Below are 22,729 nucleotides of genomic sequence, written 5' to 3'. Positions count from 1 at the left end.
AGTCAGTAACACAGGGCGCTGGGGGGGAGAGAGGTTACTGAGTGACAGTGTGAGGGAGCTGGATTAACATCAGTAGGGATACAGTCAGTAACACAGGGCCCTGGGGGGGAGAGGGGTTACTGAGTGACCGTGTGAGGGAGCTGGATTAACATCAGTAGAGATACAGTCAGTAACACAGGGCCCTGGGGGGGGAGAGGGGTTACTGAGTGACAGTGTGAGGGAGCTGGATTAACATCAGTAGGGATACAGTCAGTAACACAGGGCACTGGGGGGGAGAGGGGTTACTGAGTGACAGTGTGAGGGAGCTGGATTAACATCAGTAGGGATACAGTCAGTAACACAGGGCCCTGGTGGGGGGGGAGAGGGGTTACTGAGTGACAGTGTGAGGGAGCTGGATTAACATCAGTAGGGATACAGTCAGTAACACAGGGCCCTGTGGGGGGAGAGGGGTTACTGAGTGACAGTGTGAGGGAGCTGGATTAACATCAGTAGAGATACAGTCAGTAACACAGGGCCCTGTGGGGGGAGAGGGGTTACTGAGTGACAGTGTGAGGGAGCTGGATTAACATCAGTAGGGATACAGTCAGTAACACAGGGCCCTGGGGGGGCGGGGGAGAGGGGTTACTGAGTGACAGTGTGAGGGAGCTGGATTAACATCAGTAGGGATACAGTCAGTAACACAGGGCGCTGGGGGGAGAGGGGTTACTGAGTGACAGTGTGAGGGAGCTGGATTAACATCAGTAGGGATACAGTCAGTAACACAGGGAGCTGGGGGGGAGAGGGGTTACTGAGTGACAGTGTGAGGGAGCTGGATTAACATCAGTAGGGATACAGTCAGTAACACAGGGCCCTGGGGGGGAGAGGGGTTACTGAGTGACAGTGTGAGGGAGCTGGATTAACATCAGTAGGGATACAGTCAGTAACACAGGGCGCTGGGGGGGAGAGGGGTTACTGAGTGACAGTGTGAGGGAGCTGGATTAACATCAGTAGAGATACAGTCAGTAACACAGGGCGCTGGGGGGGAGAGGGGTTACTGAGTGACAGTGTGAGGGAGCTGGATTAACATCAGTAGGGATACAGTCAGTAACACAGGGCCCTGGGGGGGAGAGGGGTTACTGAGTGACAGTGTGAGGGAGCTGGATTAACATCAATAGGGATACAGTCAGTAACACAGGGCGCTGGGGGGGAGAGGGGTTACTGAGTGACAGTGTGAGGGAGCTGGATTAACATCAGTAGGGATACAGTCAGTAACACAGGGCCCTGGGGGGGAGAGGGGTTACTGAGTGACAGTGTGAGGGAGCTGGATTAACATCAGTAGGGATACAGTCAGTAACACAGGGCCCTGGGGGGGAGAGGGGTTACTGAGTGACAGTGTGAGGGAGCTGGATTAACATCAGTAGGGATACAGTCAGTAACACTGGGCCCTGGGGGGGAGAGGGGTTACTGAGTGACAGTGTGAGGGAGCTGGATTAACATCAGTAGGGATACAGTCAGTAACACAGGGCTCTCGGGGGGAGAGGGGTTACTGAGTGACAGTGTGAGGGAGCTGGATTAACATCAGTAGGGATACAGTCAGTAACACAGGGCCCTGGGGGTGGAGAGGGGTTACTGAGTGACAGTGTGAGGGAGCTGGATTAACATCAGTAGAGATACAGTCAGTAACACAGGGCACTGGGGGTGGAGAGGGGTTACTGAGTGACAGTGTGAGGGAGCTGGATTAACATCAGTAGAGATACAGTCAGTAACACTGGGCACTGGGGGGGAGAGGGGTTACTGAGTGACGGTGTGAGGGAGCTGGATTAACATCAGTAGGGATACAGTCAGGAACACAGGGCCCTGGGTGGGGAGAGGGGTTACTGAGCGACGGTGTGAGGAAGCTGGATTAACATCAGTAGGGATACAGTCAGTAACACAGGGAGCTGGGGGGGAGAGGGGTTACTGAGTGACAGTGTGAGGGAGCTGGATTAACATCAGTAGAGATACAGTCAGTAACACAGAGCCCTGGGGGGGGGAGAGGGGTTACTGAGTGACAGTGTGAGGGAGCTGGATTAACATCAGTAAGGATACAGTCAGTAACACAGGGCCCTGGGGGGGAGAGGGGTTACTGAGTGACAGTGTGAGGGAGCTGGATTAACATCAGTAAGGATACAGTCAGTAACACAGGGCCCTGGGGGGGAGAGGGGTTACTGAGTGACAGTGTGAGGGAGCTGGATTAACATCAGTAAGGATACAGTCAGTAACACAGGGCCCTGGGGGGGAGAGGGGTTACTGAGTGACAGTGTGAGGGAGCTGGATTAACATCAGTAAGGATACAGTCAGTAACACAGGGCGCTGGGGGGGAGAGGGGTTACTGAGTGACAGTGTGAGGGAGCTGGATTAACATCAGTAGGGATACAGTCAGTAACGCAGAGCCTGGGGGGGAGAGGGGTTACTGAGTGACAGTGTGAGGGAGCTGGATTAACATCAGTCGGGATACAGACAGTAACACAGGGCGCTGGGGGGGGAGAGGGGTTACTGAGTGACAGTGTGAGGGAGCTGGATTAACATCAGTAGGGATACAGTCAGTAACACAGGGAGCTGGTGGGGAGAGGGGTTACTGAGTGACAGTGTGAGGGAGCTGGATTAACATCAGTAGGGATACAGTCAGTAACACAGGGCCCTGGGGGGGGGGAGAGGGGTTACTGAGTGACAGTGTGAGGGAGTTGGATTAACATCAGTCGGGATACAGTCAGTAACACAGGGCCCTGGGGGTGGAGAGGGGTTACTGAGTGACAGTGTGAGGGAGCTGGATTAACATCAGTAGGGATACAGTCAGTAACACAGGGCACTGGGGGGGAGAGGGGTTACTGAGTGACAGTGTGAGGGAGCTGGATTAACATCAGTAGGGATACAGTCAGTAACACAGGGCACTGGGGGGGAGAGGGGTTACTGAGTGACAGTGTGAGGGAGCTGGATTAACATCAGTAGAGATACAGTCAGTAACACAGGGCCCTGGGGGGGAGAGGGGTTACTGAGTGACAGTGTGAGGGAGCTGGATTAACATCAGTAGAGATACAGTCAGTAACACAGGGCGCTTGGGGGGAGAGAGGTTACTGAGTGACAGTGTGAGGGAGCTGGATTAACATCAGTAGAGATACAGTCGGTAACACAGGGCCCTGGGGGGGAGAGGGGTTACTGAGTGACAGTGTGAGGGAGCTGGATTAACATCAGTAGTGATACAGTCATTAACACAGGGCCCTGGGGGGGAGGGGTTACTGAGTGACAGTGTGGGGGAGCTGGATTAACATCAGTAGGGATACAGTCAGTAACACAGGGCGCTTGGGGGGAGAGAGGTTACTGAGTGACAGTGTGGGGGAGCTGGATTAACATCAGTAGAGATACAGTCAGTAACACAGGGCACTGGGGGGGGGGAGAGGGTTACTGAGTGACAGTGTGAGGGAGCTGGATTAACATCAGTAGAGATACAGTCGGTAACACAGGGCCCTGGGGGGGAGAGGGGTTACTGAGTGACAGTGTGAGGGAGCTGGATTAACATCAGTAGAGATACAGTCATTAACACAGGGCCCTGGGGGGGGAGAGGGGTTACTGAGTGACAGTGTGAGGGAGCTGGATTAACATCAGTAGGGATACAGTCAGTAACACAGGGCCCTGGGGGGGAGAGGGGTTACTGAGTGACAGTGTGAGGGAGCTGGATTAACATCAGTAGGGATACAGTCAGTAACACAGGGCGCTGGGGGGGAGAGGGGTTACTGAGTGACAGTGTGAGGGAGCTGGATTAACATCAGTAGAGATACAGTCAGTAACACAGGGCGCTGGGGGGGAGAGGGGTTACTGAGTGACAGTGTGAGGGAGCTGGATTAACATCAGTAGGGATACAGTCAGTAACACAGGGCGCTGGGGGGGAGAGGGGTTACTGAGTGACAGTGTGAGGGAGCTGGATTAACATCAGTAGGGATACAGTCAGTAACACAGGGCGCTGGGGTGAGGGGTTACTGAGTGACAGTGTGAGGGAGCTGGATTAACGTCAGCAGGGATACAGTCAGTAACACCGGGCCCTGGGGGGGAGAGGGGTTACTGAGTGACAGTGTGAGGGAGCTGGATTAACATCAGTAGGGATACAGTCAGTAACACAGGGCCCTGGGGGGGCGAGGGGTTACTGAGTGACAGTGTGAGGGAGCTGGATTAACATCAGTAGGGATACAGTCAGTAACACAGGGCCCTGGGGGGGAGAGGGGTTACTGAGTGACAGTGTGAGGGAGCTGGATTAACATCAGTAGAGATACAGTCATTAACACAGGGCCCTGGGGGGGGAGAGGGGTTACTGAGTGACGGTGTGAGGGAGCTGGATTAACATCAGTAGAGATACAGTCAGTAACACAGGGCACTGGGGGTGGAGAGGGGTTACTGAGTGACAGTGTGAGGGAGCTGGATTAACATCAGTAGAGATACAGTCAGTAACACTGGGCACTGGGGGGGAGAGGGGTTACTGAGTGACGGTGTGAGGGAGCTGGATTAACATCAGTAGGGATACAGTCAGGAACACAGGGCCCTGGGTGGGGAGAGGGGTTACTGAGCGACGGTGTGAGGAAGCTGGATTAACATCAGTAGGGATACAGTCAGTAACACAGGGAGCTGGGGGGGAGAGGGGTTACTGAGTGACAGTGTGAGGGAGCTGGATTAACATCAGTAGAGATACAGTCAGTAACACAGAGCCCTGGGGGGGGGAGAGGGGTTACTGAGTGACAGTGTGAGGGAGCTGGATTAACATCAGTAAGGATACAGTCAGTAACACAGGGCCCTGGGGGGGAGAGGGGTTACTGAGTGACAGTGTGAGGGAGCTGGATTAACATCAGTAAGGATACAGTCAGTAACACAGGGCCCTGGGGGGGAGAGGGGTTACTGAGTGACAGTGTGAGGGAGCTGGATTAACATCAGTAAGGATACAGTCAGTAACACAGGGCCCTGGGGGGGAGAGGGGTTACTGAGTGACAGTGTGAGGGAGCTGGATTAACATCAGTAAGGATACAGTCAGTAACACAGGGCGCTGGGGGGGAGAGGGGTTACTGAGTGACAGTGTGAGGGAGCTGGATTAACATCAGTAGGGATACAGTCAGTAACGCAGAGCCTGGGGGGGAGAGGGGTTACTGAGTGACAGTGTGAGGGAGCTGGATTAACATCAGTCGGGATACAGACAGTAACACAGGGCGCTGGGGGGGGAGAGGGGTTACTGAGTGACAGTGTGAGGGAGCTGGATTAACATCAGTAGGGATACAGTCAGTAACACAGGGAGCTGGTGGGGAGAGGGGTTACTGAGTGACAGTGTGAGGGAGCTGGATTAACATCAGTAGGGATACAGTCAGTAACACAGGGCCCTGGGGGGGGGGAGAGGGGTTACTGAGTGACAGTGTGAGGGAGCTGGATTAACATCAGTCGGGATACAGTCAGTAACACAGGGCCCTGGGGGTGGAGAGGGGTTACTGAGTGACAGTGTGAGGGAGCTGGATTAACATCAGTAGGGATACAGTCAGTAACACAGGGCACTGGGGGGGAGAGGGGTTACTGAGTGACAGTGTGAGGGAGCTGGATTAACATCAGTAGGGATACAGTCAGTAACACAGGGAGCTGGGGGGGAGAGGGGTTACTGAGTGACAGTGTGAGGGAGCTGGATTAACATCAGTAGGGATACAGTCAGTAACACAGGGCACTGGGGGGGAGAGGGGTTACTGAGTGACAGTGTGAGGGAGCTGGATTAACATCAGTAGAGATACAGTCAGTAACACAGGGCCCTGGGGGGGAGAGGGGTTACTGAGTGACAGTGTGAGGGAGCTGGATTAACATCAGTAGAGATACAGTCAGTAACACAGGGCGCTTGGGGGGAGAGAGGTTACTGAGTGACAGTGTGAGGGAGCTGGATTAACATCAGTAGAGATACAGTCGGTAACACAGGGCCCTGGGGGGGAGAGGGGTTACTGAGTGACAGTGTGAGGGAGCTGGATTAACATCAGTAGTGATACAGTCATTAACACAGGGCCCTGGGGGGGAGGGGTTACTGAGTGACAGTGTGGGGGAGCTGGATTAACATCAGTAGGGATACAGTCAGTAACACAGGGCGCTTGGGGGGAGAGAGGTTACTGAGTGACAGTGTGGGGGAGCTGGATTAACATCAGTAGAGATACAGTCAGTAACACAGGGCACTGGGGGGGGGGAGAGGGTTACTGAGTGACAGTGTGAGGGAGCTGGATTAACATCAGTAGAGATACAGTCGGTAACACAGGGCCCTGGGGGGGAGAGGGGTTACTGAGTGACAGTGTGAGGGAGCTGGATTAACATCAGTAGAGATACAGTCATTAACACAGGGCCCTGGGGGGGGAGAGGGGTTACTGAGTGACAGTGTGAGGGAGCTGGATTAACATCAGTAGGGATACAGTCAGTAACACAGGGCCCTGGGGGGGAGAGGGGTTACTGAGTGACAGTGTGAGGGAGCTGGATTAACATCAGTAGGGATACAGTCAGTAACACAGGGCGCTGGGGGGGAGAGGGGTTACTGAGTGACAGTGTGAGGGAGCTGGATTAACATCAGTAGAGATACAGTCAGTAACACAGGGCGCTGGGGGGGAGAGGGGTTACTGAGTGACAGTGTGAGGGAGCTGGATTAACATCAGTAGGGATACAGTCAGTAACACAGGGCGCTGGGGGGGAGAGGGGTTACTGAGTGACAGTGTGAGGGAGCTGGATTAACATCAGTAGGGATACAGTCAGTAACACAGGGCGCTGGGGTGAGGGGTTACTGAGTGACAGTGTGAGGGAGCTGGATTAACGTCAGTAGGGATACAGTCAGTAACACCGGGCCCTGGGGGGGAGAGGGGTTACTGAGTGACAGTGTGAGGGAGCTGGATTAACATCAGTAGGGATACAGTCAGTAACACAGGGCCCTGGGGGGGGCGAGGGGTTACTGAGTGACAGTGTGAGGGAGCTGGATTAACATCAGTAGGGATACAGTCAGTAACACAGGGCCCTGGGGGGGAGAGGGGTTACTGAGTGACAGTGTGAGGGAGCTGGATTAACATCAGTAGGGATACAGTCAGTAACACAGGGCCCTGGGGGGGAGAGGGGTTACTGAGTGACAGTGTGAGGGAGCTGGATTAACATCAGTAGAGATACAGTCAGCAACACAGGGCACTGGGGGTGGAGAGGGGTTACTGAGTGACAGTGTGAGGGAGCTGGATTAACATCAGTAGAGATACAGTCAGTAACACTGGGCACTGGGGGGGAGAGGGGTTACTGAGTGACAGTGTGAGGGACCTGGATTAACATCAGTAGGGATACAGTCAGTAACACAGGGAGCTGGGGGGGAAAGGGGTTACTGAGTGACAGTGTGAGGGAGCTGGATTAACATCAGTCGGGATACAGACAGTAACACAGGGTGCTGGGGGGGGGAGAGGGGTTACTGAGTGACAGTGTGAGGGAGCTGGATTAACTTCAGTAGGGATACAGTCAGTAACACAGGGAGCTGGGGGGGAGAGGGGTTACTGAGTGACAGTGTGAGGGAGCTGGATTAACATCAGTAGAGATACAGTCAGTAACACAGGGCACTGGGGGGGAGAGGGGTTACTGAGTGACGGTGTGAGGGAGCTGGATTAACATCAGTAGGGATACAGTCAGTAACACAGGGCCCTGGGTGGGGAGAGGGGCTACTGAGCGACGGTGTGAGGAAGCTGGATTAACATCAGTAGGGATACAGTCAGTAACACAGGGAGCTGGGGGGGAGAGGGGTTACTGAGTGACAGTGTGAGAGAGCTGGATTAACATCAGTAAGGATACAGTCAGTAACACAGGGCCTGGAGGGGAGAGGGGTTACTGAGTGACAGTGTGCGGGAGCTGGATTAACATCAGTAAGGATACAGTCAGTAACACAGGGCCCTGGGGGGGAGAGGGGTTACTGAGTGACAGTGTGAGGGAGCTGGATTAACATCAGTAAGGATACAGTCAGTAACACAGGGCGCTGGGGGGGAGAGGGGTTACTGAGTGACAGTGTGAGGGAGCTGGATTAACATCAGTAGGGATACAGTCAGTAACGCAGAGCCTGGGGGGGAGAGGGGTTACTGAGTGACAGTGTGAGGGAGCTGGATTAACATCAGTCGGGATACAGACAGTAACACAGGGCGCTGGGGGGGGAGAGGGGTTACTGAGTGACAGTGTGAGGGAGCTGGATTAACATCAGTAGGGATACAGTCAGTAACACAGGGAGCTGGGGGGGAGAGGGGTTACTGAGTGACAGTGTGAGGGAGCTGGATTAACATCAGTAGGGATACAGTCAGTAACACAGGGAGCTGGGGGGGAGAGGGGTTACTGAGTGACAGTGTGAGGGAGCTGGATTAACATCAGTAGGGATACAGTCAGTAACACAGAGCTCTGGGGGGGGAGAGGGGTTACTGAGTGACAGTGTGCGGGAGCTGGATTAACATCAGTAAGGATACAGTCAGTAACACAGGGCCCTGGGGGGGAGAGGGGTTACTGAGTGACAGTGTGAGGGAGCTGGATTAACATCAGTAAGGATACAGTCAGTAACACAGGGCGCTGGGGGGGAGAGGGGTTACTGAGTGACAGTGTGAGGGAGCTGGATTAACATCAGTAGGGATACAGTCAGTAACGCAGAGCCTGGGGGGGAGAGGGGTTACTGAGTGACAGTGTGAGGGAGCTGGATTAACATCAGTCGGGATACAGACAGTAACACAGGGCGCTGGGGGGGGAGAGGGGTTACTGAGTGACAGTGTGAGGGAGCTGGATTAACATCAGTAGGGATACAGTCAGTAACACAGGGAGCTGGGGGGGAGAGGGGTTACTGAGTGACAGTGTGAGGGAGCTGGATTAACATCAGTAGGGATACAGTCAGTAACACAGGGAGCTGGGGGGGAGAGGGGTTACTGAGTGACAGTGTGAGGGAGCTGGATTAACATCAGTAGGGATACAGTCAGTAACACAGAGCTCTGGGGGGGGAGAGGGGTTACTGAGTGACAGTGTGCGGGAGCTGGATTAACATCAGTAAGGATACAGTCAGTAACACAGGGCCCTGGGGGGGAGAGGGGTTACTGAGTGACAGTGTGGGCGAGCTGGATTAACATCAGTAGGGATACAGTCAGTAACACAGGGCGCTGGGGGGGAGAGGGGTTACTGAGTGACAGTGTGAGGGAGCTGGATTAACATCAGTAGAGATACAGTCAGTAACACAGGGCGCTGGGGGGGAGAGGGGTTACTGAGTGACAGTGTGAGGGAGCTGGATTAACATCAGTAGGGATACAGTCAGTAACACAGGGCCCTGGGGTGGAGAGTGGTTACTGAGTGACAGTGTGAGGGAGCTGGATTAACATCAGTATGGATACAGTCAGTAACACAGGGAGCTGGGGGGGAGAGGGGTTACTGAGTGACAGTGTGAGGGAGCTGGATTAACATCAGTAGGGATACAGTCAGTAACACAGGGCCCTGGGGGGGAGACGGGTTACTGAGTGACTGTGTGAGGGAGCTGGATTAACATCAGTAGGGATACAGTCAGTAACACAGGGCCCTGGGGGGGAGAGGGGTTACTGAGTGACTGTGTGAGGGAGCTGGATTAACATCAGTAGGGATACAGTCAGTAACACAGGGCCCTGGGGGGGAGAGGGGTTACTGAGTGACAGTGTGAGGGAGCTGGATTAACATCAGTAGGGATACAGTCAGTAACACAGGGCCCTGGGTGGGGAGAGGGGTTACTGAGTGACAGTGTGAGGGAGCTGGATTAACATCAGTAGGGATACAGTCAGTAACACAGGGCGCTGGGGGGGAGAGGGGTTACTGAGTGACAGTGTGAGGGAGCTGGATTAACATCAGTAGGGATACAGTCAGTAACACAGGGCCCTGGGGGGGAGAGGGGTTACTGAGTGACAGTGTGAGGGAGCTGGATTAACATCAGTAGGGATACAGTCAGTAACACAGGGCCCTGGGGGGGAGAGGGGTTACTGAGTGATTGTGTGAGGGAGCTGGATTAACATCAGTCGGGATACAGTCAGTAACACAGGGCTCTGGGGGGGAGAGGGGTTACTGAGTGACAGTGTGAGGGAGCTGGATTAACATCAGTAGGGATACAGTCAGTAACACAGGGCATTGGGGGGGGAGGGGTTACTGAGTGACAGTGTGAGGGAGCTGGATTAACATCAGTAGGGATACAGTCAGTAACACAGGGCATTGGGGGGAGAGGGGTTACTGAGTGACAGTGTGAGGGAGCTGGATTAACATCAGTAGAGATACAGTCAGTAACACAGGGCGCTGGGTGGGGAGAGGGGTTACTGAGTGACAGTGTGAGGGAGCTGGATTAACATCAGTAGGGATACAGTCAGTAACACAGGGCACTGGGGGGGAGAGGGGTTACTGAGTGACAGTGTGAGGGAGCTGGATTAACATCAGTAGGGATACAGTCAGTAACACAGGGCGCTGGGGGGGAGAGGGGTTACTGAGTGACAGTGTGAGGGAGCTGGATTAACATCAGTAGGGATACAGTCAGTAACACAGGGAGCTGGGGGGGAGAGGGGTTACTGAGTGACAGTGTGGGGGAGCTGGATTAACATCAGTAGAGATACAGTCAGTAACACAGGGCGCTGGGGGGGAGAGGGGTTACTGAGTGACAGTGTGAGGGAGCTGGATTAACATCAGTAGGGATACAGTCAGTAACACAGGGCCCTGGGGGGGGAGAGGGGTTACTGAGTGACAGTGTGGGGGAGCTGGATTAACATCAGTAGGGATACAGTCAGTAACACAGGGCCCTGGGTGGGGAGAGGGGTTACTGAGTGACAGTGTGAGGGAGCTGGATTGACATCAGTAGGGATACAGTCAGTAACACAGGGCCCTGGGGGGGAGAGGGGTTACTGAGTGACAGTGTGGGGGAGCTGGATTAACATCAGTAGGGATACAGTCAGTAACACAGGGCCCTGGGGGGGAGAGGGGTTACTGAGTGACAGTGTGAGGGAGCTGGATTAACATCAGTAGGGATACAGTCAGTAACACAGGGCGCTGGGGGGGAGAGGGGTTACTGAGTGACAGTGTGGGGGAGCTGGATTAACATCAGTAGGGATACAGTCAGTAACACAGGGCGCTGGGGGGGAGAGGGGTTACTGAGTGACAGTGTGAGGGAGCTGGATTAACATCAGTAGAGATACAGTCAGTAACACAGGGCCCTGGGGGGGGAGAGGGGTTACTGAGTGACAGTGTGGGGGAGCTGGATTAACATCAGTAGGGATACAGTCAGTAACACAGGGAGCTGGGGGGGAAAGGGGTTACTGAGTGACAGTGTGAGGGAGCTGGATTAACATCAGTAGAGATACAGTCAGTAACACAGGGCCCTGGGGGGGAGAGGGGTTACTGAGTGACAGTGTGAGGGAGCTGGATTAACATCAGTCGGGATACAGTCAGTAACACAGGGCCCTGGGGAGGGAGAGGGGTTACTGAGTGACAGTGTGAGGGAGCTGGATTAACATCAGTAGGGATACAGTCAGTAACACAGGGAGCTGGGGGGGAGAGGGGTTACTGAGTGACAGTGTGAGGGAGCTGGATTAACATCAGTAGGGATACAGTCAGTAACACAGGGCGCTGGGGGGGAGAGGGGTTACTGAGTGACAGTGTGAGGGAGCTGGATTAACATCAGTAGGGATACAGTCAGTAACACAGAGCTCTGGGGGGGGAGAGGGGTTACTGAGTGACAGTGTGCGGGAGCTGGATTAACATCAGTAAGGATACAGTCAGTAACACAGGGCCCTGGGGGGGAGAGGGGTTACTGAGTGACAGTGTGAGGGAGCTGTTTTAACATCAGTAGGGATACAGTCAGTAACACAGGGCGCTGGGGGGGAGAGGGGTTACTGAGTGACAGTGTGAGGGAGCTGGATTAACATCAGTAGAGATACAGTCAGTAACACAGGGCGCTGGGGGGGAGAGGGGTTACTGAGTGACAGTGTGAGGGAGCTGGATTAACATCAGTAGGGATACAGTCAGTAACACAGGGCCCTGGGGTGGAGAGTGGTTACTGAGTGACAGTGTGAGGGAGCTGGATTAACATCAGTATGGATACAGTCAGTAACACAGGGAGCTGGGGGGGAGAGGGGTTACTGAGTGACAGTGTGAGGGAGCTGGATTAACATCAGTAGGGATACAGTCAGTAACACAGGGCCCTGGGGGGGAGAGGGGTTACTGAGTGACTGTGTGAGGGAGCTGGATTAACATCAGTAGGGATACAGTCAGTAACACAGGGCCCTGGGGGGGAGAGGGGTTACTGAGTGACTGTGTGAGGGAGCTGGATTAACATCAGTAGGGATACAGTCAGTAACACAGGGCCCTGGGGGGGAGAGGGGTTACTGAGTGACAGTGTGAGGGAGCTGGATTAACATCAGTAGGGATACAGTCAGTAACACAGGGCCCTGGGTGGGGAGAGGGGTTACTGAGTGACAGTGTGAGGGAGCTGGATTAACATCAGTAGGGATACAGTCAGTAACACAGGGCGCTGGGGGGGAGAGGGGTTACTGAGTGACAGTGTGAGGGAGCTGGATTAACATCAGTAGGGATACAGTCAGTAACACAGGGCCCTGGGGGGGAGAGGGGTTACTGAGTGACAGTGTGAGGGAGCTGGATTAACATCAGTAGGGATACAGTCAGTAACACAGGGCCCTGGGGGGGAGAGGGGTTACTGAGTGATTGTGTGAGGGAGCTGGATTAACATCAGTCGGGATACAGTCAGTAACACAGGGCTCTGGGGGGGAGAGGGGTTACTGAGTGACAGTGTGAGGGAGCTGGATTAACATCAGTAGAGATACAGTCGGTAACACAGGGCCCTGGGGGGGAGAGGGGTTACTGAGTGACAGTGTGAGGGAGCTGGATTAACATCAGTAGTGATACAGTCATTAACACAGGGCCCTGGGGGGGAGGGGTTACTGAGTGACAGTGTGGGGGAGCTGGATTAACATCAGTAGGGATACAGTCAGTAACACAGGGCGCTTGGGGGGAGAGAGGTTACTGAGTGACAGTGTGGGGGAGCTGGATTAACATCAGTAGAGATGCAGTCAGTAACACAGGGCACTGGGGGGGGGGAGAGGGTTACTGAGTGACAGTGTGAGGGAGCTGGATTAACATCAGTAGAGATACAGTCGGTAACACAGGGCCCTGGGGGGGAGAGGGGTTACTGAGTGATTGTGTGAGGGAGCTGGATTAACATCAGTCGGGATACAGTCAGTAACACAGGGCTCTGGGGGGGAGAGGGGTTACTGAGTGACAGTGTGAGGGAGCTGGATTAACATCAGTAGAGATACAGTCGGTAACACAGGGCCCTGGGGGGGAGAGGGGTTACTGAGTGACAGTGTGAGGGAGCTGGATTAACATCAGTAGTGATACAGTCATTAACACAGGGCCCTGGGGGGGAGGGGTTACTGAGTGACAGTGTGGGGGAGCTGGATTAACATCAGTAGGGATACAGTCAGTAACACAGGGCGCTTGGGGGGAGAGAGGTTACTGAGTGACAGTGTGGGGGAGCTGGATTAACATCAGTAGAGATACAGTCAGTAACACAGGGCACTGGGGGGGGGGAGAGGGTTACTGAGTGACAGTGTGAGGGAGCTGGATTAACATCAGTAGAGATACAGTCGGTAACACAGGGCCCTGGGGGGGAGAGGGGTTACTGAGTGACAGTGTGAGGGAGCTGGATTAACATCAGTAGAGATACAGTCATTAACACAGGGCCCTGGGGGGGGAGAGGGGTTACTGAGTGACAGTGTGAGGGAGCTGGATTAACATCAGTAGGGATACAGTCAGTAACACAGGGCCCTGGGGGGGAGAGGGGTTACTGAGTGACAGTGTGAGGGAGCTGGATTAACATCAGTAGGGATACAGTCAGTAACACAGGGCGCTGGGGGGGAGAGGGGTTACTGAGTGACAGTGTGAGGGAGCTGGATTAACATCAGTAGAGATACAGTCAGTAACACAGGGCGCTGGGGGGGAGAGGGGTTACTGAGTGACAGTGTGAGGGAGCTGGATTAACATCAGTAGGGATACAGTCAGTAACACAGGGCGCTGGGGGGGAGAGGGGTTACTGAGTGACAGTGTGAGGGAGCTGGATTAACATCAGTAGGGATACAGTCAGTAACACAGGGCGCTGGGGTGAGGGGTTACTGAGTGACAGTGTGAGGGAGCTGGATTAACGTCAGTAGGGATACAGTCAGTAACACCGGGCCCTGGGGGGGAGAGGGGTTACTGAGTGACAGTGTGAGGGAGCTGGATTAACATCAGTAGGGATACAGTCAGTAACACAGGGCCCTGGGGGGGCGAGGGGTTACTGAGTGACAGTGTGAGGGAGCTGGATTAACATCAGTAGGGATACAGTCAGTAACACAGGGCCCTGGGGGGGAGAGGGGTTACTGAGTGACAGTGTGAGGGAGCTGGATTAACATCAGTAGGGATACAGTCAGTAACACAGGGCCCTGGGGGGGAGAGGGGTTACTGAGTGACAGTGTGAGGGAGCTGGATTAACATCAGTAGAGATACAGTCAGTAACACAGGGCACTGGGGGTGGAGAGGGGTTACTGAGTGACAGTGTGAGGGAGCTGGATTAACATCAGTAGAGATACAGTCAGTAACACTGGGCACTGGGGGGGAGAGGGGTTACTGAGTGACAGTGTGAGGGACCTGGATTAACATCAGTAGGGATACAGTCAGTAACACAGGGAGCTGGGGGGGAAAGGGGTTACTGAGTGACAGTGTGAGGGAGCTGGATTAACATCAGTCGGGATACAGACAGTAACACAGGGTGCTGGGGGGGGGAGAGGGGTTACTGAGTGACAGTGTGAGGGAGCTGGATTAACTTCAGTAGGGATACAGTCAGTAACACAGGGAGCTGGGGGGGAGAGGGGTTACTGAGTGACAGTGTGAGGGAGCTGGATTAACATCAGTAGAGATACAGTCAGTAACACAGGGCACTGGGGGGGAGAGGGGTTACTGAGTGACGGTGTGAGGGAGCTGGATTAACATCAGTAGGGATACAGTCAGGAACACAGGGCCCTGGGTGGGGAGAGGGGTTACTGAGCGACGGTGTGAGGAAGCTGGATTAACATCAGTAGGGATACAGTCAGTAACACAGGGAGCTGGGGGGGAGAGGGGTTACTGAGTGACAGTGTGAGAGAGCTGGATTAACATCAGTAAGGATACAGTCAGTAACACAGGGCCTGGAGGGGAGAGGGGTTACTGAGTGACAGTGTGCGGGAGCTGGATTAACATCAGTAAGGATACAGTCAGTAACACAGGGCCCTGGGGGGGAGAGGGGTTACTGAGTGACAGTGTGAGGGAGCTGGATTAACATCAGTAAGGATACAGTCAGTAACACAGGGCGCTGGGGGGGAGAGGGGTTACTGAGTGACAGTGTGAGGGAGCTGGATTAACATCAGTAGGGATACAGTCAGTAACGCAGAGCCTGGGGGGGAGAGGGGTTACTGAGTGACAGTGTGAGGGAGCTGGATTAACATCAGTCGGGATACAGACAGTAACACAGGGCGCTGGGGGGGGAGAGGGGTTACTGAGTGACAGTGTGAGGGAGCTGGATTAACATCAGTAGGGATACAGTCAGTAACACAGGGAGCTGGGGGGGAGAGGGGTTACTGAGTGACAGTGTGAGGGAGCTGGATTAACATCAGTAGGGATACAGTCAGTAACACAGGGAGCTGGGGGGGAGAGGGGTTACTGAGTGACAGTGTGAGGGAGCTGGATTAACATCAGTAGGGATACAGTCAGTAACACAGAGCTCTGGGGGGGGAGAGGGGTTACTGAGTGACAGTGTGCGGGAGCTGGATTAACATCAGTAAGGATACAGTCAGTAACACAGGGCCCTGGGGGGGAGAGGGGTTACTGAGTGACAGTGTGGGCGAGCTGGATTAACATCAGTAGGGATACAGTCAGTAACACAGGGCGCTGGGGGGGGAGAGGGGTTACTGAGTGACAGTGTGAGGGAGCTGGATTAACATCAGTAGAGATACAGTCAGTAACACAGGGCGCTGGGGGGGAGAGGGGTTACTGAGTGACAGTGTGAGGGAGCTGGATTAACATCAGTAGGGATACAGTCAGTAACACAGGGCCCTGGGGTGGAGAGTGGTTACTGAGTGACAGTGTGAGGGAGCTGGATTAACATCAGTATGGATACAGTCAGTAACACAGGGAGCTGGGGGGGAGAGGGGTTACTGAGTGACAGTGTGAGGGAGCTGGATTAACATCAGTAGGGATACAGTCAGTAACACAGGGCCCTGGGGGGGAGAGGGGTTACTGAGTGACTGTGTGAGGGAGCTGGATTAACATCAGTAGGGATACAGTCAGTAACACAGGGCCCTGGGGGGGAGAGGGGTTACTGAGTGACTGTGTGAGGGAGCTGGATTAACATCAGTAGGGATACAGTCAGTAACACAGGGCCCTGGGGGGGAGAGGGGTTACTGAGTGACAGTGTGAGGGAGCTGGATTAACATCAGTAGGGATACAGTCAGTAACACAGGGCCCTGGGTGGGGAGAGGGGTTACTGAGTGACAGTGTGAGGGAGCTGGATTAACATCAGTAGGGATACAGTCAGTAACACAGGGCGCTGGGGGGGAGAGGGGTTACTGAGTGACAGTGTGAGGGAGCTGGATTAACATCAGTAGGGATACAGTCAGTAACACAGGGCCCTGGGGGGGAGAGGGGTTACTGAGTGACAGTGTGAGGGAGCTGGATTAACATCAGTAGGGATACAGTCAGTAAGACAGGGCCCTGGGGGGGAGAGGGGTTACTGAGTGATTGTGTGAGGGAGCTGGATTAACATCAGTCGGGATACAGTCAGTAACACAGGGCTCTGGGGGGGAGAGGGGTTACTGAGTGACAGTGTGAGGGAGCTGGATTAACATCAGTAGGGATACAGTCAGTAACACAGGGCATTGGGGGGGGAGGGGTTACTGAGTGACAGTGTGAGGGAGCTGGATTAACATCAGTAGGGATACAGTCAGTAACACAGGGCATTGGGGGGAGAGGGGTTACTGAGGGACAGTGTGAGGGAGCTGGATTAACATCAGTAGAGATACAGTCAGTAACACAGGGCGCTGGGTGGGGAGAGGGGTTACTGAGTGACAGTGTGAGGGAGCTGGATTAACATCAGTAGGGATACAGTCAGTAACACAGGGCACTGGGGGGGAGAGGGGTTACTGAGTGACAGTGTGAGGGAGCTGGATTAACATCAGTAGGGATACAGTCAGTAACACAGGGCGCTGGGGGGGAGAGGGGTTACTGAGTGACAGTGTGAGGGAGCTGGATTAACATCAGTAGGGATACAGTCAGTAACACAGGGAGCTGGGGGGGAGAGGGGTTACTGAGTGACAGTGTGGGGGAGCTGGATTAACATCAGTAGAGATACAGTCAGTAACACAGGGCGCTGGGGGGGAGAGGGGTTACTGAGTGACAGTGTGAGGGAGCTGGATTAACATCAGTAGGGATACAGTCAGTAACACAGGGCCCTGGGGGGGGAGAGGGGTTACTGAGTGACAGTGTGGGGGAGCTGGATTAACATCAGTAGGGATACAGTCAGTAACACAGGGCCCTGGGTGGGGAGAGGGGTTACTGAGTGACAGTGTGAGGGAGCTGGATTGACATCAGTAGGGATACAGTTTTTAACACAGGGCCCTGGGGGGGAGAGGGGTTACTGAGTGACAGTGTGGGGGAGCTGGATTAACATCAGTAGGGATACAGTCAGTAACACAGGGCCCTGGGGGGGAGAGGGGTTACTGAGTGACAGTGTGAGGGAGCTGGATTAACATCAGTAGGGATACAGTCAGTAACACAGGGCGCTGGGGGGGAGAGGGGTTACTGAGTGACAGTGTGGGGGAGCTGGATTAACATCAGTAGGGATACAGTCAGTAACACAGGGCGCTGGGGGGGAGAGGGGTTACTGAGTGACAGTGTGAGGGAGCTGGATTAACATCAGTAGAGATACAGTCAGTAACACAGGGCCCTGGGGGGGGAGAGGGGTTACTGAGTGACAGTGTGGGGGAGCTGGATTAACATCAGTAGGGATACAGTCAGTAACACAGGGAGCTGGGGGGGAAAGGGGTTACTGAGTGACAGTGTGAGGGAGCTGGATTAACATCAGTAGAGATACAGTCAGTAACACAGGGCCCTGGGGGGGAGAGGGGTTACTGAGTGACAGTGTGAGGGAGCTGGATTAACATCAGTAGGGATACAGTCAGTAACACAGGGCCCTGGGGAGGGAGAGGGGTTACTGAGTGACAGTGTGAGGGAGCTGGATTAACATCAGTAGGGATACAGTCAGTAACACAGGGAGCTGGGGGGGAGAGGGGTTACTGAGTGACAGTGTGAGGGAGCTGGATTAACATCAGTAGGGATACAGTCAGTAACACAGGGCGCTGGGGGGGAGAGGGGTTACTGAGTGACAGTGTGAGGGAGCTGGATTAACATCAGTAGGGATACAGTCAGTAACACAGAGCTCTGGGGGGGGAGAGGGGTTACTGAGTGACAGTGTGCGGGAGCTGGATTAACATCAGTAAGGATACAGTCAGTAACACAGGGCCCTGGGGGGGAGAGGGGTTACTGAGTGACAGTGTGAGGGAGCTGGATTAACATCAGTAGGGATACAGTCAGTAACACAGGGCGCTGGGGGGGAGAGGGGTTACTGAGTGACAGTGTGAGGGAGCTGGATTAACATCAGTAGAGATACAGTCAGTAACACAGGGCGCTGGGGGGGAGAGGGGTTACTGAGTGACAGTGTGAGGGAGCTGGATTAACATCAGTAGGGATACAGTCAGTAACACAGGGCCCTGGGGTGGAGAGTGGTTACTGAGTGACAGTGTGAGGGAGCTGGATTAACATCAGTATGGATACAGTCAGTAACACAGGGAGCTGGGGGGGAGAGGGGTTACTGAGTGACAGTGTGAGGGAGCTGGATTAACATCAGTAGGGATACAGTCAGTAACACAGGGCCCTGGGGGGGAGAGGGGTTACTGAGTGACTGTGTGAGGGAGCTGGATTAACATCAGTAGGGATACAGTCAGTAACACAGGGCCCTGGGGGGGAGAGGGGTTACTGAGTGACTGTGTGAGGGAGCTGGATTAACATCAGTAGGGATACAGTCAGTAACACAGGGCCCTGGGGGGAGAGGGGTTACTGAGTGACAGTGTGAGGGAGCTGGATTAACATCAGTAGGGATACAGTCAGTAACACAGGGCCCTGGGTGGGGAGAGGGGTTACTGAGTGACAGTGTGAGGGAGCTGGATTAACATCAGTAGGGATACAGTCAGTAACACAGGGCGCTGGGGGGGAGAGGGGTTACTGAGTGACAGTGTGAGGGAGCTGGATTAACATCAGTAGGGATACAGTCAGTAACACAGGGCCCTGGGGGGGAGAGGGGTTACTGAGTGACAGTGTGAGGGAGCTGGATTAACATCAGTAGGGATACAGTCAGTAACACAGGGCCCTGGGGGGGAGAGGGGTTACTGAGTGATTGTGTGAGGGAGCTGGATTAACATCAGTCGGGATACAGTCAGTAACACAGGGCTCTGGGGGGGAGAGGGGTTACTGAGTGACAGTGTGAGGGAGCTGGATTAACATCAGTAGGGATACAGTCAGTAACACAGGGCATTGGGGGGGGAGGGGTTACTGAGTGACAGTGTGAGGGAGCTGGATTAACATCAGTAGGGATACAGTCAGTAACACAGGGCATTGGGGGGAGAGGGGTTACTGAGGGACAGTGTGAGGGAGCTGGATTAACATCAGTAGAGATACAGTCAGTAACACAGGGCGCTGGGTGGGGAGAGGGGTTACTGAGTGACAGTGTGAGGGAGCTGGATTAACATCAGTAGGGATACAGTCAGTAACACAGGGCACTGGGGGGGAGAGGGGTTACTGAGTGACAGTGTGAGGGAGCTGGATTAACATCAGTAGGGATACAGTCAGTAACACAGGGCGCTGGGGGGGAGAGGGGTTACTGAGTGACAGTGTGAGGGAGCTGGATTAACATCAGTAGGGATACAGTCAGTAACACAGGGAGCTGGGGGGGAGAGGGGTTACTGAGTGACAGTGTGGGGGAGCTGGATTAACATCAGTAGAGATACAGTCAGTAACACAGGGCGCTGGGGGGGAGAGGGGTTACTGAGTGACAGTGTGAGGGAGCTGGATTAACATCAGTAGGGATACAGTCAGTAACACAGGGCCCTGGGGGGGGAGAGGGGTTACTGAGTGACAGTGTGGGGGAGCTGGATTAACATCAGTAGGGATACAGTCAGTAACACAGGGCCCTGGGTGGGGCGAGGGGTTACTGAGTGACAGTGTGAGGGAGCTGGATTGACATCAGTAGGGATACAGTCAGTAACACAGGGCCCTGGGGGGGAGAGGGGTTACTGAGTGACAGTGTGGGGGAGCTGGATTAACATCAGTAGGGATACAGTCAGTAACACAGGGCCCTGGGGGGGAGAGGGGTTACTGAGTGACAGTGTGAGGGAGCTGGATTAACATCAGTAGGGATACAGTCAGTAACACAGGGCGCTGGGGGGAGAGGGGTTACTGAGTGACAGTGTGGGGGAGCTGGATTAACATCAGTAGGGATACAGTCAGTAACACAGGGCGCTGGGGGGGAGAGGGGTTACTGAGTGACAGTGTGAGGGAGCTGGATTAACATCAGTAGAGATACAGTCAGTAACACAGGGCCCTGGGGGGGGAGAGGGGTTACTGAGTGACAGTGTGGGGGAGCTGGATTAACATCAGTAGGGATACAGTCAGTAACACAGGGAGCTGGGGGGGAAAGGGGTTACTGAGTGACAGTGTGAGGGAGCTGGATTAACATCAGTAGAGATACAGTCAGTAACACAGGGCCCTGGGGGGGAGAGGGGTTACTGAGTGACAGTGTGAGGGAGCTGGATTAACATCAGTAGGGATACAGTCAGTAACACAGGGCCCTGGGGAGGGAGAGGGGTTACTGATTGACAGTGTGAGGGAGCTGGATTAACATCAGTAGGGATACAGTCAGTAACACAGGGAGCTGGGGGGGAGAGGGGTTACTGAGTGACAGTGTGAGGGAGCTGGATTAACATCAGTAGGGATACAGTCAGTAACACAGGGCGCTGGGGGGGAGAGGGGTTACTGAGTGACAGTGTGGGGGAGCTGGATTAACATCAGTAGGGATACAGTCAGTAACACAGGGCGCTGGGGGGGAGAGGGGTTACTGAGTGACAGTGTGAGGGAGCTGGATTAACATCAGTAGAGATACAGTCTGTAACACAGGGCCCTGGGGGGGGAGAGGGGTTACTGAGTGACAGTGTGGGGGAGCTGGATTAACATCAGTAGGGATACAGTCAGTAACACAGGGAGCTGGGGGGAAAGGGGTTACTGAGTGACAGTGTGAGGGAGCTGGATTAACATCAGTAGAGATACAGTCAGTAACACAGGGCCCTGGGGGGGAGAGGGGTTACTGAGTGACAGTGTGAGGGAGCTGGATTAACATCAGTAGGGATACAGTCAGTAACACAGGGCCCTGGGGAGGGAGAGGGGTTACTGAGTGACAGTGTGAGGGAGCTGGATTAACATCAGTAGGGATACAGTCAGTAACACAGGGCCCTGGGGAGGGAGAGGGGTTACTGAGTGACAGTGTGAGGGAGCTGGATTAACATCAGTAGGGATACAGTCAGTAACACAGGGCCCTGGGTGGGGAGAGGGGTTACTGAGCGACGGTGATGTGATTGGAGGGTCGCTTGCTGATGTTCCTTTATTGTAAAGATGGTTTCCTCTGTCCTGTTATCCTGGTCAGGTACCCCGAAGTGGCCGAAGGAGAGTGTACGGCACTTTAATAAAGAGGCAGGAGAATCCCTGGTTTTGCAGTGCAATCCCCCGACCAGCATGGCCTCCTCTATGATCATCTGGATGACCAGCAGTGAGTATCCTCTCGCCTGGAGGTCGTCTCCCAGGGTGATGGGTGCCCTCTGTTCCTCCCTCACCAGACCCATGTGTTTCTCTGTTATCTTTCAGAGCTGTTCAACATCAAACTGAGCGAGCGCGTGTCCCAGGGACTGAATGGGAATCTTTACTTCTCTAACCTGGAGGTGGAGGACAGCTTAGAGGATTACACCTGCTACGCCCAGATACCGGGCACCAGGACCATCATTCAGAAAGAGCCCATCGCCCTTCAGGTGGCACCATGTGAGTCGCCTCTCGCTCTCTCCGTCCCCTCCTCCAGCCCCTACACCCGCTCCCTATCTCCGTCCCCTCCTCCAGCCCCCTACACCCCCTCCCTATCTCCGTCCCCACCTCCAGCCCCCTACACCCCCTCCCTATCCCCGTCCCCTCCGCCAGACCCTACACCCCCTCCCTATCTCCGTCCCCTTCTCCAGCCCCTACACCCCCTCCCTATCTCCGTCCCCTCCTCCAGCCCCTACACCCCCTCCCTATCTCCGTCCCCTCCTCCAGCCCCTACACCCCCTCCCTATCCCCGTCCCCTCCTCCAGCCCCTACACCCCCTCCCTATCCCCGTCCCCTCCTCCAGCCCCTACACCCCCTCCCTATCCCTGTCCCCTCCTCCAGCCCCCTACACCCCCTCCCTATCTCCGTCCCCTCCTCCAGCCCCTACACCCCCTCCCTATCACCGTCCCCTCCTCCAGCCCCTACACCCCCTCCCTATCCCCGTCCCCTCCTCCAGCCCTTACACCCCCTCCCTATC

At 54.6% G+C, this 22,729-nt stretch overlaps 1 protein-coding gene across 1 annotated transcript in view; it reads left to right on the top strand.

The window, feature by feature from the left end:
• LOC148134931 (neural cell adhesion molecule L1-like) overlaps positions 1-22,729 on the top strand; it is a 101,588-nt gene that overhangs the window by 12,569 nt on the left and 66,290 nt on the right. Inside the window, exons 3-4 of the mRNA XM_087985250.1 lie at positions 21,824-21,946; positions 22,042-22,212. Of these exons, the coding sequence (XP_087841376.1) occupies positions 21,824-21,946; positions 22,042-22,212 (294 nt within the window). The remainder of the gene's footprint in view (positions 1-21,823; positions 21,947-22,041; positions 22,213-22,729) is intronic.

The sequence above is a fragment of the Chiloscyllium plagiosum genome, unplaced genomic scaffold (assembly GCF_037043375.1).
Source record: "Chiloscyllium plagiosum isolate Xiang-an unplaced genomic scaffold, Cpla_swu_hap1 HiC_scaffold_51, whole genome shotgun sequence".
NCBI classification, from domain to species: Eukaryota; Metazoa; Chordata; class Chondrichthyes; order Orectolobiformes; family Hemiscylliidae; genus Chiloscyllium; species Chiloscyllium plagiosum.
This window is presented reverse-complemented; position numbering and strand designations above follow the sequence as displayed.